Source organism: Tribolium madens, unplaced genomic scaffold (genome assembly GCF_015345945.1).
Source record: "Tribolium madens isolate multiple individuals breed KSU strain unplaced genomic scaffold, Tmad_KSU_1.1 Scaffold_19;HRSCAF=116;Tcas5.2_LG9, whole genome shotgun sequence".
Taxonomy (NCBI): domain Eukaryota; kingdom Metazoa; phylum Arthropoda; class Insecta; order Coleoptera; family Tenebrionidae; genus Tribolium; species Tribolium madens.
Genome location: NW_025400983.1, coordinates 9,019,298 through 9,034,919, shown reverse-complemented (window position 1 = coordinate 9,034,919; position 15,622 = coordinate 9,019,298). Strand labels below are relative to the sequence as shown.

Here is a 15,622-nt window from a genome sequence, read left to right as displayed (position 1 = left end):
TTTATTAAATAAAATGTAAGCAAAAACTTTGAATTTAAAATAATGCTTTAGTCCAAACTATTTTTACAAAATAGTTTGTAAAGAATAAAGCAAAAAAAGTTATTTCCGCAAATAATTATCTAAACTAAAATTTGTAGAAGCATTTTCTTTGGTAACCCAACTCTCCTCCCAGAAGTTTCTCAACCTGTCACCAACATTGGCACAAAACTCTCTAAAATCCCTCAGCAATTTTGTTTGGAAATTATTATCAACACCTTGATTCGTACGCCACCTCCTACTAACCATATGATTCCAAGACCATAGAAATCCCATCTAAATCAAATCATTAGTGACAAAAACAACCAAACGTTTTCAATCACCTTTCTGGAATTATCATAATCGTCCTTATTTTTCCCACTCACGTGTCTCGTAATATAGGCTTCATGTGGACTGGGAACAACATCCGCATGCACTGAAAACCTGCCAGTAGACCTAGGTTTACTCCCGACTGACGGAATCCGACTTCTAGGCTTTAACGCTGGTCTCGAAATCAAAATAAAAACAGTTCCGGTACAATGAACGTATTGGTGTTCACGAGAAGTAGCCTCAAGATTGACGGGCGGCTCCAACATACAATTAAAGAAACCAAATCTTTGTATAATCGCCTCTTGTAACAAAAATAGGCGTTCTAACGACGACCCGTCTTTAAATTCTTTAAAAATTGTGTCACGTTCCTCAAGGCATTTTATATTAAGGGGTACAAAAATAGGTCCTCTCAACGGGTCACTTTTATTAGAGTAGGGTAAAGCGAGGGGGTCGTGAGGGATCGGGATCATTTGTAAGCCACAAGTTTGAGCTTTTCTATGCCAACTGGACAGCTGTTGAAGCGAAATTAATAAATTTCATTTGAATTTTAAATTGATTACCAATTCGGCAACAATAGAACCTGATGATGTCAACCATTCGACAATTAATTCGTAGGCTTGGTCCGGCATAAAAGTCGTCTGGTAGCGGACGTGGCCCCACTCTACACGGTCACTTTTGCCCGCAACGTCTGTCTCCAAACGCATTCTTTTGTAAATCGTACCTGAAATATTTAGTAAAAACTGGGAAATCTAGTTGTCAAAAATGTTACTCTCGTTTTCCGCATATTCGACGTTAATATCCTCGCAAAGAAAATGGGGCACGCCGTATTTCCGGTCACAGTACGTATTAGGTACTTCCATTCCGTTAGCCACATCGGACAAGCCCCAATTTAAAGCTGATTTTACTTCGACTTCCAACCACTCATTCTCAAAAGTTTGCAAATCACCAGTCGGTTGAAACGAATCTTTATCATCTATCAATTATCACAATTAAAACTGCATAGTTGACAATAAAACTGACCTTTCTCAATAATATAAAACAGGAAGAAACCAAATAAAAATTGTTTGTTTGGATCACCTGAAGCATGTCGAATGAAACCTTCTAAATGTAAATTTTGCATTATCTAATAAACGAACAAATAAAAACAAATAACAATAGTGTTTTGTTTCGAACCTGAACGGCTCTGTCTAGAGTTGTGACGCCTTCCATGCGTAACATTAACCAATTCACAGCATCCGAAGCAATGAAAGTCAACGAAGGTAAATTCTGTTGAGCAGAAATAAACATAAGTCCGTTCAGAGGATTTTTCATTGCTTCGAGTATCTCCAAACTCGTTGCTGTGTTTTTGAGACAAGGACCGGCTTGAACAGCACTAAAAAAAACCTTAAATATATGAAACATTTTTTTTGTCGTACTTCTCATCGGGATAAGCATCATGTGATTGAGACTCAGAACTCGACTGCGATTCGGAGCTTTGCGAGGTCCGATTCCGTTCCATAACTTTTGAGCCCGACCTATTAAAAATTGATAAATCAAAATTGTGTCAACTTAATTAATAAATTAATGTGAGAGTGAAATTTACTACAAACCTAAATGAAGGTGCATAAAATCGCTCAGATGAGCGTGCGGTAGCGTTCTGAAAAGCAAGCAAAAACTATAACCTTCTACAAAACACAAAAATGAAGGAAATAAGATATACAAAAGATGGTTAGAACTACACATGCTCCAGGCCGCAAACCAGGCTGTAAGAAAACAAAAAAATCAGCAAACCTAGGACGCGGGCGGTCGGAGAGCCGGTTGCTGCCCAGGCGTTCCCGGAATGGTGAATTACAGTTGACGTTCTGGAAACATTCAAATCACAAATATTGATACAAAATTCAATATCTAAGCACTGGAGAACAATTCATTCATACTGAAATTTAACGTAAAACAAAGTTATAAACACAAAGACAAATGTTATAATTTTTAAGTTAGTTTTTATTATTTTTATACTGCCTTTCAGCATCAATAATTTTTCTTTAGATTTTGTATTGTAACTTGAAGGAGTAAAATATCTGTCTTTGAATAAATAGTTCACCAGCTGTGATTCATTCTATCAAGTGTCAATGTTATAGAATAGCAAATTAAAAATAAGCTAAAAGTGTGAAAAATGCGAAAAGTTTTGTTACTAATACGTCAGATTTTGAAGAATAAAAAGCGAATTTTAGACTATTGTTTTCCTTGTTCGAAAAGATTTACAAAACAAGTGAGTATTACGTGAGCGGAAAATCCGCATACGTAATGAGACTTCATTAATATTACTCTACTAACAAAACTAATTTATTGGTACTACGACTAAAACAATTTTAAAAAGCTTATAAAAACTTCATTTAGCACACCTTTAATTCAAATTTCCTGTTTTACTTAATTACTGTTGAAGTCCCGTTACCACAATATCAGTAATTAATATCAAAAAAATATTGCGTTAACACCTCAACAGTGAGAACTTAAAAAAGCAATCTCTTGTTAATTGCGTTCTTATACCTGTGAGAAATTGCTCATACTGTTACGTCTGGGTTGAACCAAAGGCGCGTTGTTTATAACACTCAGTGACTTCTACAACATGCAAATAAAAACAAAGCTTTAAACATGCAAGTAAGTAACTAAAAATAAATTTATTAAAAAATTAGTGAGTGGGCAAGAGGCGGTAAGAATCTCAAAACAAACCCTTGTTTTCTTCGACGGCAAAGTCCTTTTTATTTTATTTACGGCCGTTTCAATAAATTTCAATAATCCATCGACCATTTGTTGATGGTCAGAAGGTGTGGCAGCTGTGTAAATATCACAGTGTTCGGCACCGTCAATTATTTTTTTATTGGCCGAGTTGTTTAAAGGAAGTAAGTAGACACGAAATCTCCAATATTTTAAAGCATCAACTAGGGCGAATTCAGTGTCGCCCCCTGTGCACACATAATGGTCCAAGTAATTCCAATTAAAATGTTCCAGTTTTTCGGTGGTGAAAGTCGCGTAAGACTCTTCATAAGTGTCGTGATGGGGGGCGTGGAATCTGTACCGATATTGGTAATTAAATCCAGGATACGGGTGTCTGAAACCCACGATTACTCACTAGATGACAAAATCAATTACAAACCTGGGTCTGTATCTGGTGACAGAAATAGTATTTCCCGACAGTGAAATTTTATGAAAAAGTCGACCAATCGAGAGATAATACGATTCGTCGTTTTCGGTCACACTTATTCGAGTTACTGGGCCCCTCATTTTCGGGTTCAGGGCATTAATGCTGTTTATTTTATCAGCGTTGTTGGCCATTAATATCAATTGGAAACCTTGCGCCAAACGCTGAGAAATCAACTCTTTGAAAACTTCAACTGTAGTTAGAGGTCTTTTGTAGGTGGGGCGTTGTTGAGCAAAATCTGCATTCACACTATCGGGTAGTAAACTGTACAAAGACACTACGTAGTCGATCTGAAGGGCCCTCTTATCGGGAAAATAATCGGTGGTGATTGGTAGACAGGCCGGTATTGTTAGCGACTTCCAATCCACTCCTAAATCAGAATTATGTTAAAAGTGATTTTTTGAGAATATAAAGTGTATACATGGTGTTAAGGACCAAACACACGTATAATCTCGTTAAAACGCAAGCACACAAAAACAAAAAAAACAGTGAGTGTTAGCACAAAGCCAAACTACAACCTACTAGAGTGTTAGACACGAATTAGTCACATAACGTCGACTACAAGGGGTAAAAATGAAGGGAGTGATGAGAGGTGCCAAACAATGGATTTTTATAGAGGGTTAATCTACTGTGTAAATTTTAATCGCCTTTGGTACACTATAAAAATTCATTGCGTCGAGACAATTGCGTTTCTGACAAAAGCACACGCACTACGCAATAAATTCCCAAATAAAAAGCAAATATAATAAACAGGCTACCAAAGAACTGAATTAAAAATTCTCTGTAAACAAATCTAGTTCATAAGATACTTAGGTAATATATGGCTCAAACCTATAAGGACATCATTGACTGCTTATTCCGACGAATCCCCAGGACGACCATGGAACAGAAACGAAGTGAATTCACGTATTCGGGCGCCAATTCCTAAAAGGGCTAGGACTGGGATTGGGAAGCTTGAGGCTCCCGACGTCACAATAAAAATGAAAGTGACATTACAATGAATGATTTTTCTTCAGAATTCGTTAAAATGTTCGTAATTTAGTGATTAGGATCAAACCAAATGAGAATTTTGCAAAAGCACGATTTCAATGGCCAATAATTTGTTATAAAGTATTACAAAAAAAACAACCAAAACATTAATTTTTCTCATTTTCATTTTAGTTTCAGAGGATACCTGTCGTTAAAGCCGGCGTCCATTCTTGCTCACCGGTCGCCCCCCACAACAGTGTCAGACTTTTAGAAGGGTTTTTGGGGGCGCTAGCCACACTGTGACTATTACTCTGCGAATTTGGTCTTTTCTTACAATCTGAAAAACAACATTACACACCACAAAATCGAAAATTTTAAAATTACATTCGTGTAAAGCTGCAGTGGCGCAAAATGACTTTGCCAATTGTGTACTCCCGGACGAAACCATGCGATCTAACTTTGGATTATTGCCATCACATTCGGGGTTGACTGGCTCAGATTGAGTCGGAATTGCTTGGTAGTGGTGTTGTTGAATCAAAACTCCCGTCGGTCCTTTTGTCAAAAATCAATTTTAATAAAAAACGAAACGACAAAATCTCACCTTTAGGAAAAATGTGTGTCCATCGTCTACGATTTGAAGTTAGCTTAATTGTAACATGTGAGGGGTCAAATGGGTTAATCAAAGCGCGGGACTCCAAAGGGGGTGAGCCTTCAGAGCCCACCACCATTCGTACCGGCGGTGATAATTCCTTATCTGGATTAAAACGAGTCAAAAAGGCGTAAAATATTTTTTTTTAGTTCACCATCGGCGTGTGGTGAGACAAGGGGGCTTGTGGCTGCAGGAGGAATTGCAATCGGCTCGGACCGGGCGTTGGAGTTAATCCTGTGGGGCAGATCAGGGTCGGACAATTTGCGTCTTTGACCTTTGATTAATTCATGCGAGTCTAATAAACTACCAGAGCTTCGCTTGTAACGCGGGATAACTTTATGGTGTATTGTACTGAAAATTTTTATTAAAACAAATTTCAACCTTCGACAGAACAAAACCTAGTCTCGTGAACTGCATGCACTGGCGGTAACTGGAAAATCTGTGCATCGTAAGCGTCATAATCAAAAAACGAATTGTGAATGTAATCATCTTGAGGTACAAGTTTCTTAGGCGAATCCTTTTTCACTTCTTCTGCGGGCAAAGGGGGCGGTAGCTTAATCCGTGGAATAAAATTCGAATACGCAATTTTTTTGTTAGTTGAATAAAACGATAAATTTATCCAATGAGGCATTGAATAGTCGTCAGGTACGTTCATATGAGTGTCTTTATTATGAAACTGAAATTAAATTTGCTATAACTGTGAAGTAAAATCGATAATTTTTACTTTTAGGAGGGGAACTGCGTGCAGTGGTTGTTCCCCAACACACACCAAGTCGCTCCCAACACCGTTATCGATAATTCGTTGTTTTGTTATATTGGTCAACTCGCGATCAACTTCAAAAACGCCAACTCCAGGTGTAACCACAACACTGAGTTGCCCAGTCCTGTCAAAACTTCGATCCAAATAATGTTTCTCAAATACTGGAAAATTACAAATTTAAATTAAAAATCTTAATCAGTGACAATAAATACCATTCAAGGACATGTTTAGCACCTCTAGGAAATTTCCTTGCGCTGCTGTACTATTCGTTGCAGCTGGAATATCCAGCCCTGGCCTTTTGTGATACTCAAGTACGATTTTCAAATATTCGGAAAAAATTCGCCTCAACTGGACCAAAATCCCGCTCCAGTCGTCATAACGTTCGTTCTGGACTGCAACTCTATAAAAATCTTCATAGTATCGCCCTTTATAATCCTTCTGGAGACATTCTCGCATGTGCAGAGGGAACGCCTCCAAATTACTAGCTTCGTAAAACGTCCGTGAAAACAAAACAATTGTCACTTCGTGATTGCTTCCGTTCTTCTTCCATTTCATGAATAAGTCAGCCAAAAAACCATTAACAGCTTTTTCAAAATACAAGTCACCGTAAATATCAAAATCCCACATTTCTGACGACATTTGTAAAAATAGATAAACCATAGATGTGGATGAGCGAAAAACAACTTTTGTGTCTTCGGTGATAACCCCACATGCCACTCTATCACCCATTGACCACATTTCATAAACTTGGCAGCGTACAGCGCCCCCACAAAACTCAATATTCTTTTTGATGTACACACAAGTGTTGATGAGACTGTTTTTCAAGCGCCACATCTCAGACCGGCCCATATACTGGTCTTTAAAAGTCAGTTCAATCGAGTCTAATGCTATATCAGGGGGGTCAACAATACGAATTATCACATTTTTGTAAGCTTGTAAACCAAAAGCTTGAGCTATGCTTTGCTCAACACTGATTGTATCTTAAATAAAAAATTGTAACATGAAAAAAAAACTTGGGTCATATTCACCTTTTTGTAAGGCATTTTGTTGGGTCGAATCATCAGGAAATGTTTTAATTTGAAGCAACAACCTTGGATATTCCTCTTCAGGCTCACTTTTCTTCTTACTTCGTGGGTTGTCATCGTCTGGTGGTGGATGGTAAATCTCCACAATATCCCCCAAATTAGCACCCAGATAATCCTTAGGATTGATAATTAAATCCTCAGCTGGAAAAAAATAACTAACCTTCACAGATTCGAAATTTATTCAGTTCATACCACTGAAATTCTTCTGGTGGACGATAAGACGAAACAATTTCATGATGTTATTATTTGCTTCTATTTTTATAAACTAATCACTAATGAACTTTGCATTGTATTATTTTTCATCGCACAGCGAACAAAAAAGTGACATGGATGTAAAGTTAAGAATTCTCGCTAACATAACTCACTAATTATGTTAAATACTATTATAATAACGTTTAATAGCATTAAAAATGATAATTTATGTTTGACATTCACACCATCAATGTCACTTTTATAGGTTAGAAAATAAACAAGCAACAAGTTACCATAATCACCAACCTTACAACAGAATAAAAATAAAAACGGGACTAGACATGCTGTGCTAAAAATTAATGGAATATTAAAGAACGGTTGGTAGCAATTTTAAATTGGCCAATGAATTAATTTTTTGAGTTTGTGCTTGGAAAGGATATTTTGGCCAAAGCCAGGTAAGAATCTCTCTTATTCTATGGTAAGAATCGATCAAACTTTGATTAAAAACTTGTAAAAAATGCTGCGAAAAATTCCGAAACATGTAACTATTGTTTTAAACGAAACTGAAACCATTTTCTTATTAGAGCTTCCAAGTTCTGTTGTTCCTAGAGAAACTGATGAAGGCGAAACTGCCGAAATGGACAATCGGCTTTACGAATATTTAACAAAAGGTAAAGGCCGTAATCGTAAACTTGCAACAATTGGGGTACAGACGAGACCTATTTTAATGAAAACGCGAAGTACTGAACCTGTGCAATACAAATTTAAGGATAATTCAACATTTGCATCAAATTGGGAGATGTATGATACTTACAATGAGAGTTGTGTTGATTTGACTGAAAAAAATGTTGATTTCGAGGAAACAAATGATCACAAATTAATTGAAGACGTGTCCTTGGACGAATTAAGAAAGAGTAAAGAGACCAAAGAGCTGGAGAAGTTGTCGGTGAATAAAAACTACTTTGACGCCGTTCTCGTAATTGAACGTCTTTTGGCCAATAATTGTTACAATAACGAGCAGAAGAAATTCAAAGGATTGGTGGACGAAGGCCAGGAGATTCGATTTGATTACAAACTGGATTTACTTTGGACTTTTGCAAACGAGGATACGAAAAATAAGTGCGTCACGGGAATATCATTCAATTCTTTCACTGAAGATATCGTAGCCGTGGGCTATGGAAAATATTACTTTATTGACCGCAGAAAAACAGGGGTTGTGATGGTGTGGAATATAAAAAATCCCAAACAGCCCGAACGCGAGTACTACTTCAAACATCCAGTTACATCTCTGTCTTTTTCAAACAAAGACCCGAACTACCTTGCTGTTGGTTTTTACAACGGAGATCTTCTTATAATAGATATAAGTAAAAGAGACTTTGAAATGGTAGGGGAGGACTCTTCTACATCATTTAAACCGGCATGGAACCTGCTATGGCTTGAGCAAAACGAGAAAGAATTTCTACTTGTTTGTTTCGGAGATGGGCGAATTTGCAAGTATTTTGTAACTCAAGCAAAACTCGAATGTGTACAAATTATGAGAACGGATAAAGTCGAGGGGAAATTGAAAGGGTTATCAGCGTTGAGGTTGTTTGAAGGGAACCAGATTTCATCGTCTAGGTATGCAGGCGCCCTATGTCTAAGTATGTATAAGCCGGACCCTTCATTTTACCTCGTGGGCACGGACGAAGGAGTCATACATAAATGTGCAGCAAGTTATTGTACCCAACATATGGACATGTTCAAAGCACATGAAGGGTCAATTCACACCATTAAATTTTCACCATTTGTTGAAAAAGTATTTGCGACTTGTGGTGACGATTTCCAGGAGTGTTTATGGATTGAGGGTAATTTTTCACTTAACTTGACTAAGATTTAGGTTGGTTTTTAGGGATTAGTGAACCATTGATTGTTTCGCGATATTGCATGGAACCGGTTCTTGATATCGACTGGAGTCCTTCCCATTCGACCATTATGGCAAGCCTTCGAGGCATGAACATTTTCCTGTGGGACTTGCAACGGAAAATCTATTTACCCCAATCCCAAACAAAGTCACCCACAAATGCAGTAAACACAGTTTGCAAGTTTAGTGCTTGCGGCAAGTGTTTGGTGGTCGGAGACATTGATGGCAATGTTCACACATTTGCTGTGAGTGGACTTCCATTTCCGGCGTTTTTCCAAGAAAATCTCTTCTTCAACTCGATTAAAAACATCCTTCAAACTAACACCGATCTAAGCCGCAAACTTGAAAAGTTGGCAAATTGACAAGTTATCAGTGTCAAAATTCATATCCTCCTTCATGGCTTCCTCCCCTCGAACTGGCCGTTCAGTCACCAAATCTAGCGTCTCATACGATGCTGGTTTTCAAAGCAGTCTCCGAAAATTGAAAGGCAAAGACCGAGAATCCCTCAGACCCAAAACAATCCTTACTGCTCCTAAATACCAAGTCGTTCCTGTAATTTTCGATGGACAGGATGTTAGTCCCATATCACTTAATCCCTACGTATTCGAAGGGGGGCGAGAACGCCAGATTAGTATCATGGATAACTTGACCAAAGACAGTTTTATGCTACATCACCACTCGCTAAGTCGAGTTGAATCCCAAAAATTTCAAACCAACATCTTGCTTCAGAAACAAGAAGTCGAAACTGCAACTTACACACATCGGAGTATAGTAACTTCTGCTTATTTTGGCGATGAAATTTTATTGCCGGATGTTAGTATAAGAAGTAAATCGGAGTTTTCGCAAGAAATCGTGTATGATGAAGGATCGGTTGATGGGAGACCTGAACTCCCAATTCCGGAACATATAAGTCTGATACTCTCCGAAACTGAGACTATTTTCTTATTAGATTTGCCAAGTTGTACCGTTTCAAAGGCCAGTGAGGAAGCTAACGACGTTGAAGAAGACAACAAATTGTACGACTTTCTTACAAAAGGAAAAGGGCGCAATCGGAAAGTCATAACAGTAGGAATACAAACTGTCCCAGTTTTGAAGAAAGCAAGGGACACAGAAACGAAAAAAATGAGGTTTAGGAACACTTCGACTTATGTTTCTGCTTGGGAGATGTACGATACGTTTCAAGAGTTGAATCTTGACTCATTTGCAGACGACGACGACGTGTTGAGTGATGAAGAAATGGGGAATTTGATTGATGATGACCATAGGTTAAACGATGAAGCCTCTTTAGAGAGTTATCGGATGTCATCTGAAGAAAAACAGTTGAATAAAATTGTTAAAAGCAAAGCATTTCTTGATGCTCTTATCGTAATTGAAAGAATCCTAGGGAATAATTGTTATAACTCCCAACAAAAACGATACAAAGGCCTTTCAGAACCGGACGTTTTCCGTGAAAATATCGAGTACAAATACAGACTGGAACTTCTGTGGACTTATTCCAATGACGAAACCAACGCCAGATGTGTCACCGGAGTAGCCTTCAATTCTTTTAATGAAGATATAGTGGCTGTAGCATACGGGAAATACTTCTACACTGATAGGAGTTCAAGCGGAATGGTGATGATTTGGAATATCAAAAATCCACAACAGCCAGAACGGCAATACGATTTTGAAACTCCAGTAACATCACTTGCGTTTTCTAAAGTGAACCCGAATTTACTGGCTGTTGGGTTTTACAACGGCGATTTGAAAATCCTAGATGTTAGTAAAAGGGAAATTTCAGCGATTAGGGAAGATGACTCGTTTTTTGAACCTGTTTGGAGCATAATTTGGTTCCAACAAGGCGGTGATGAAGATCTGATGGTTAGTTTCGGGGACGGGCGTGTTTGTCGCTACCAAATAACTACAGCTCGTGATTTGAAACGGACTCAGATTATGATAACAGCAGCGGCGGAAGGGAAATTAAAAGGGATCAAGTATTTAAAAAAATGTGAAGGGAAGAACATTTCTATCTCAGGATATGACCAAGCGAGATGCTTAGCGATGCATCCGTGTGACCCTTTTACTTATTTTGTCGGAACGAGTGAAGGAGTGGTTCATAAATGTTCCACTAATTACTACAACGAACACATGGACTTATTCAAAGCCCATGATGGTACTATCCACACAATACGGTTCTCCCCCTTTGCTAACAAACTATACTACACTTGTGGTGATGATTTTAGGGCACGTCTTTGGGCAGACGGTAACTAAGATTTTATGTGACCCTTTTCGTCACCAACCACTTACAGGTATTTCAGAATGTTTGGTAACTTCAGAACCATCTATGTTACCAGTTCTTGACGTTGATTGGAGTCCGGAACATCCCACAGTCATTGCAACAATCCGTGGTCCCGATATTCTAATATGGGACCTTCAAAGGAAAATGCATCAATCACAATCTATCAAAAAAACGCCCTCTAATATTTTTAATACTGTCTGCAGATTTACACCCAATGGTCGTAGTTTAATGGTCGGCGATATGAAAGGAAATGTCCATGTTTATTCTCTGGAAGATATGCCCATACCACCGTTTTTCCCCGAAAATCTTATCTCACAAAGCTTGAAAAAGCTCTTGGTTACGAAGCCAGATTTGATGAAAAAGTTGCGCAAGTTGGGGCCTTTGAAGTTTGACGATAAACAGTTTTCAAAATATTTTAATTAATTTATAAGATTAATTGTGTATATTTTGAAGAAATAAATTTTTATTTTATTTGAATTTGTTTTTTGAAATCCACTTTTTTTAAATATGGTCCACTGTATTATTCGGCTATCTGGACACATGTAAAGTAAATTATTTAGTTAATAGTTTTAGGAAACTAGAATTTACTAGTTTTGATTTAGCTAAAACCAATTTGGAGTGATAAGTTATTGCAAGGCTGTTTGAACGGTTACAAAAGAAATTAGATTCTCAAAAATTTCCACGGGAAAAATAGGTCGATCTAGTGTTTTCGTCGTAATAGGTTGGTACCGCAGTGACATTGTTTATCAAAAATTGTATTCGCCCTGTCACCTGATAGAAGTGTTTTTCGCTTAAAAATAACTCGACAAAACTCTGTATGACAATATTGATTTCTTAAATCGCATCACAGAAATACATTCACAAGGATACTATGTGAAGGTTATAAAAGTGAATTATTAATGCACCACGTCAGTATCTAACATGTTGACAACATTTGACATTTATCTTTTCCTAGATGGTCTAGAAGTGAGCGAAATTGTATAAAATCCAGTTAAGATGTCTTCAAATACCACAGAGAATGCCAAGCATTCTGCGGAACATCCCGATGGTGACGGTGCAGGTGCCACAGAAGAGGAAAAAAAAGATGATCGCATGTTTGAGTGCAACATTTGTCTCGACACTGCCAGAGACGCTGTTGTCAGCATGTGTGGACACTTGTTTTGGTAATTATATCATTGCGCCCCACTGTGCCCTAATGTGTGAAATTTTCAGCTGGCCGTGTCTTCACCAGTGGCTAGAGACGAGACCCAATAGGCAAGTGTGTCCAGTATGTAAAGCGGCAATCAGCAAGGAAAAAGTAATCCCCCTGTATGGTAGAGGTAGTACCAAACAAGAAGATCCACGCGAAAAAGTTCCTCCACGACCAGCAGGTCAGCGTACAGAGCCTGAGCCCGGGTCAACCTTTCCAGGATTTGGGTTTGGGGGTGATAACGGATTTCATATGTCTTTCGGTATAGGTGCTTTCCCCTTCGGTTTTTTCACTTCAACATTTAACTTTGGGGACGCCAGGCCAAGTCCCGCTCCCAGAGGTACGCAACAACACATGGAAGAACAATTCTTATCTAAACTGTTTCTATGGCTGGCTGTGCTGTTTATTGCATGGCTGATTTTGGCATAAATATATGTATAATTATTGGAACGGTGGCTTTATGTAAAGGAGGTTAGGGCTTTTATATCAGCACAGTACAAAATCAGACAGTTCCCATTCCAGGCTGTTTTTATGAAACAAAACATGTGTATATAATAAAAATTTTAATGTAAAGTGGTGATACTCCTTATAGTCTCTTACTTTTAATTAAAGAGTGTTATTTTAGTGAAGTAAATTTTAGTTCATAATTTGTGTAAATTATCTATCTTATTCTGAGGGTTTAGTTTTTAAATACAAATTAACATTTCCTTAAAAGATTTTCATTTTATTTACAATTCCTTATCCTTAATATTAAAACCTTTGCTTTTTAGTAGATTGTTACATTCTTGACGACTAAATTTCTCTAGTGAGTGTTGTTCGACGATTTCATCAGCGTCGTTTAAAAATAAGAGCACTGGAGGAGCCCCTTGAATTTTCTTAAACTCTGTATTGTCGTATTTTGGAAGGTCCTCGTAAATAAACGCTTTTACTTCTGGCAATCTGTTCAGTTTACAACTCGGACAGCTCTAAAATAACATAAACACTATAAATATAAAATTAATTTTGGAAAACAAAAAGTGAGGTTATGTCAAAACTGAAAAAAATATTCTATTTTTGAATATTTACAATCAAGTTTCTGCTTATATTTACGTTAAGCGTAAATATTGTGCAATGTAATCACCAATGTGATAACGAATTTCGATGGTTTAAGTGATTTTAGTTATTATGCAACTGTGGCACTTACTTCGACCCTGGCCCTTGCAATTTTAGTATTTGCAGCTTCTGCATTTGCTAATGCCAAAAAGGCAATACACGAAATAAGTAGAGAAGCACAAATCTTCATTTTCTGCTCTTTATCACAAATCGCTTCGACCGGTAGTAAACGAGTGTTGAACTAGAAAGATGACCAACATACAATAGAAACAACAATAATGATCATGTTTTTTAAACAAATTGTAGGTTTTTTGCCAACACACATACCAATTAAGGATGTTCCTTAGGAAAACAATGATTACCAGACTGAAATTTCATACGATTCGTAATCTTATTCTTATCAATTTATTATTTAAATTATGATATAGATGAACTTATTACTAAAAACTAAGACATTTTTACAAAGATTAATATCTAGGTATTCATTTATTGTTTAATTTGTTATTAAATTATTTTATAATAATATGTTTTCCTTTTTTTTTCACTTCAAAAAGACAATAACTTATTTTCTTGTTGTTTTTCTAAGTTTATTGATAAGAAAAAAGTTTGTATTTAAAATAAACTCAATATGCTTTTAGCAGGTATTTTGAAGTAAATAAAAGATTATCACAAAAATGTATTCTGATTACATGGCCGGTCATTTAATTTCTTTGTAAATTCTTAAAGCTTGTACATTTTCCTTCATAACAAACGAGTCCATTTCCACATCGTGTCGTTGATGGGGGAACCCCTTGAAGAACAATGTCGTTACAGGCTTCATTCTCACCTACAAATGTTTTGTTCACTTTGTATTAATTCAATAATTTAATAATTTTTACCGAGAATTGTGTAGCATACGTTGCAACAGCTGCAAAATCCCCCCGGTTGTATTTCCTTATTTTGTCCCTTGCACCCTTGGACTTCCTTACATTGAACGGAGGCACAAATTCCGGGGGTGCACACAATACAGTTGGCAGTTTTAACGTAAAAAATAAAAAGCAAAACTGGGATGAATAAATTGCGATACATTTCGCGTGTTAAAAAATATGTTTTCTCTAATAATTGTTTTCCCACAATTTAACAACAAACGCGAGCGCTGATTATAAACAACAGTAAGCAGTTTAATCAGGAGCTGTATTTATTAACACAATAGCACAAACACAATCACGTGACCTCGATGCTAGGTTTAGAAAATATACAGTGTGTTATTGTTGAAAGATATGAATAAATGTACATTTTAACATTTCCAAATTTTATTCTGTTTTTCCTTCATTTTTGTTTTTTAGAAGAAAAATTAAACATAAATTTTAATGAAAAGTACCCGTCTTCAACAGACATTTCCGAGAAAAACTCAAAATTATTTGAGACTATACAAACTTCGTGTTTGTTTGGTTTCAGAGTTTTTGAATTAAAACATCCAAAATTTATTTTTTAAATGTTTTATAAAGCTAGAGGTTTTTTGCAACGGAACGGAAAATTATTTTTTTAATGTTTTGGAACTTTGTTTTCTAACAAAATATTTACTCGACAAGTTATTTATTTAAAATTATCTTTTATGTTTACAGTCTTATTCTTTTGAATGTGACTTTATTTCTTTTATATTATAGGTAGATTTTAAAGTAACTTAAATTTGAATACAAGAGTATTACTTAGAACTCGTATAAATACATATTTGAAAGTACTTTTACAGAGGAAAATTGAAAAAAACTTCTTCCTATTTTTTTTATCATCGTAAGAGGTAGGCGCGGATGCTATTTGTAGAATTCTCGTAACCATTACACATGTCCTTGACCAAAACAATTAACCAATAATTTTGCGATAATATCGTCAATGTTTCGTAACGAAGTTAAATAAATATTAAAAAAATAAGACATACTAACTACACTCTTTTCGAAAGTAATTATTATTTTTTAATAAAAAATAACTCCCTAAACATTAGTTTTGTTAAA

General features: G+C 36.5%; 6 protein-coding genes across 16 annotated transcripts; 3 read left to right on the top strand and 3 right to left on the bottom strand.

The window, feature by feature from the left end:
* Positions 1-5: 5 nt before the first annotated feature.
* Positions 6-7,455, bottom strand: LOC123015636 (GATOR complex protein Iml1). 6 transcript variants are annotated; one of them, XM_044415494.1, is made up of 21 exons: positions 7,176-7,455; positions 6,927-7,124; positions 6,111-6,878; positions 5,863-6,059; positions 5,537-5,814; positions 5,293-5,489; positions 5,091-5,243; positions 4,874-5,041; positions 4,695-4,826; positions 4,352-4,369; positions 3,476-3,890; positions 3,052-3,430; positions 2,869-2,940; positions 2,116-2,186; positions 1,761-1,859; positions 1,519-1,717; positions 1,366-1,468; positions 1,115-1,318; positions 906-1,066; positions 360-857; positions 6-312 (listed from the first exon to the last, which is right to left on the bottom strand). In XM_044415494.1, exons 1-21 carry the CDS (start codon positions 7,216-7,218, stop codon positions 100-102), a joined length of 4,566 nt encoding a protein of 1,521 aa, XP_044271429.1. In that variant the 5' UTR covers positions 7,219-7,455; the 3' UTR covers positions 6-99. The 6 variants fall into 6 exon arrangements, with proteins under 6 accessions (XP_044271429.1, XP_044271431.1, XP_044271435.1 ...); XM_044415496.1 differs by lacking the exon at positions 2,116-2,186 and adding an exon at positions 1,935-1,981; XM_044415500.1 differs by lacking the exons at positions 2,116-2,186; positions 2,869-2,940 and adding an exon at positions 1,935-1,981.
* On the top strand, positions 7,335-9,437 carry LOC123015638 (dynein axonemal intermediate chain 4-like). 3 transcript variants are annotated; one of them, XM_044415503.1, is made up of 3 exons: positions 7,335-7,630; positions 7,760-9,019; positions 9,064-9,437. In XM_044415503.1, exons 2-3 carry the CDS (start codon positions 7,813-7,815, stop codon positions 9,435-9,437), a joined length of 1,581 nt encoding a protein of 526 aa, XP_044271438.1. In that variant the 5' UTR covers positions 7,335-7,630; positions 7,760-7,812. The 3 variants fall into 3 exon arrangements, with proteins under 3 accessions (XP_044271438.1, XP_044271437.1, XP_044271439.1); XM_044415504.1 differs by lacking the exon at positions 7,335-7,630 and adding an exon at positions 7,639-7,716 and having other exon boundaries at positions 7,785-9,019; XM_044415502.1 differs by having other exon boundaries at positions 7,335-9,019.
* Positions 9,321-11,830, top strand: LOC123015637 (dynein axonemal intermediate chain 4-like). Its single transcript, XM_044415501.1, has 2 exons — positions 9,321-11,317; positions 11,364-11,830. Exons 1-2 carry the CDS (start codon positions 9,472-9,474, stop codon positions 11,774-11,776), a joined length of 2,259 nt encoding a protein of 752 aa, XP_044271436.1. The 5' UTR covers positions 9,321-9,471; the 3' UTR covers positions 11,777-11,830.
* A 241-nt stretch (positions 11,831-12,071) lies between these two features.
* On the top strand, positions 12,072-13,256 carry LOC123010245 (E3 ubiquitin-protein ligase RNF185-like). Of its 4 annotated transcripts, none has more exons than XM_044406971.1 (3): positions 12,072-12,232; positions 12,309-12,516; positions 12,566-13,256. In XM_044406971.1, exons 2-3 carry the CDS (start codon positions 12,350-12,352, stop codon positions 12,969-12,971), a joined length of 573 nt encoding a protein of 190 aa, XP_044262906.1. In that variant the 5' UTR covers positions 12,072-12,232; positions 12,309-12,349; the 3' UTR covers positions 12,972-13,256. The 4 variants fall into 4 exon arrangements, with proteins under 4 accessions (XP_044262906.1, XP_044262934.1, XP_044262925.1 ...); XM_044406999.1 differs by having other exon boundaries at positions 12,079-12,254; XM_044406990.1 differs by having other exon boundaries at positions 12,080-12,261.
* On the bottom strand, positions 13,246-14,028 carry LOC123010266 (selenoprotein M-like). Its single transcript, XM_044407012.1, has 3 exons — positions 13,962-14,028; positions 13,726-13,875; positions 13,246-13,507 (listed from the first exon to the last, which is right to left on the bottom strand). Exons 2-3 carry the CDS (start codon positions 13,822-13,824, stop codon positions 13,271-13,273), a joined length of 336 nt encoding a protein of 111 aa, XP_044262947.1. The 5' UTR covers positions 13,825-13,875; positions 13,962-14,028; the 3' UTR covers positions 13,246-13,270.
* A 161-nt stretch (positions 14,029-14,189) lies between these two features.
* Positions 14,190-14,807, bottom strand: LOC123010274. The gene is made up of 2 exons (XM_044407020.1): positions 14,513-14,807; positions 14,190-14,460 (listed from the first exon to the last, which is right to left on the bottom strand). The coding sequence occupies exons 1-2, from the start codon at positions 14,700-14,702 to the stop codon at positions 14,336-14,338; spliced, it is 315 nt and encodes a 104-aa protein (XP_044262955.1). The 5' UTR covers positions 14,703-14,807; the 3' UTR covers positions 14,190-14,335.
* Positions 14,808-15,622: the final 815 nt, after the last annotated feature.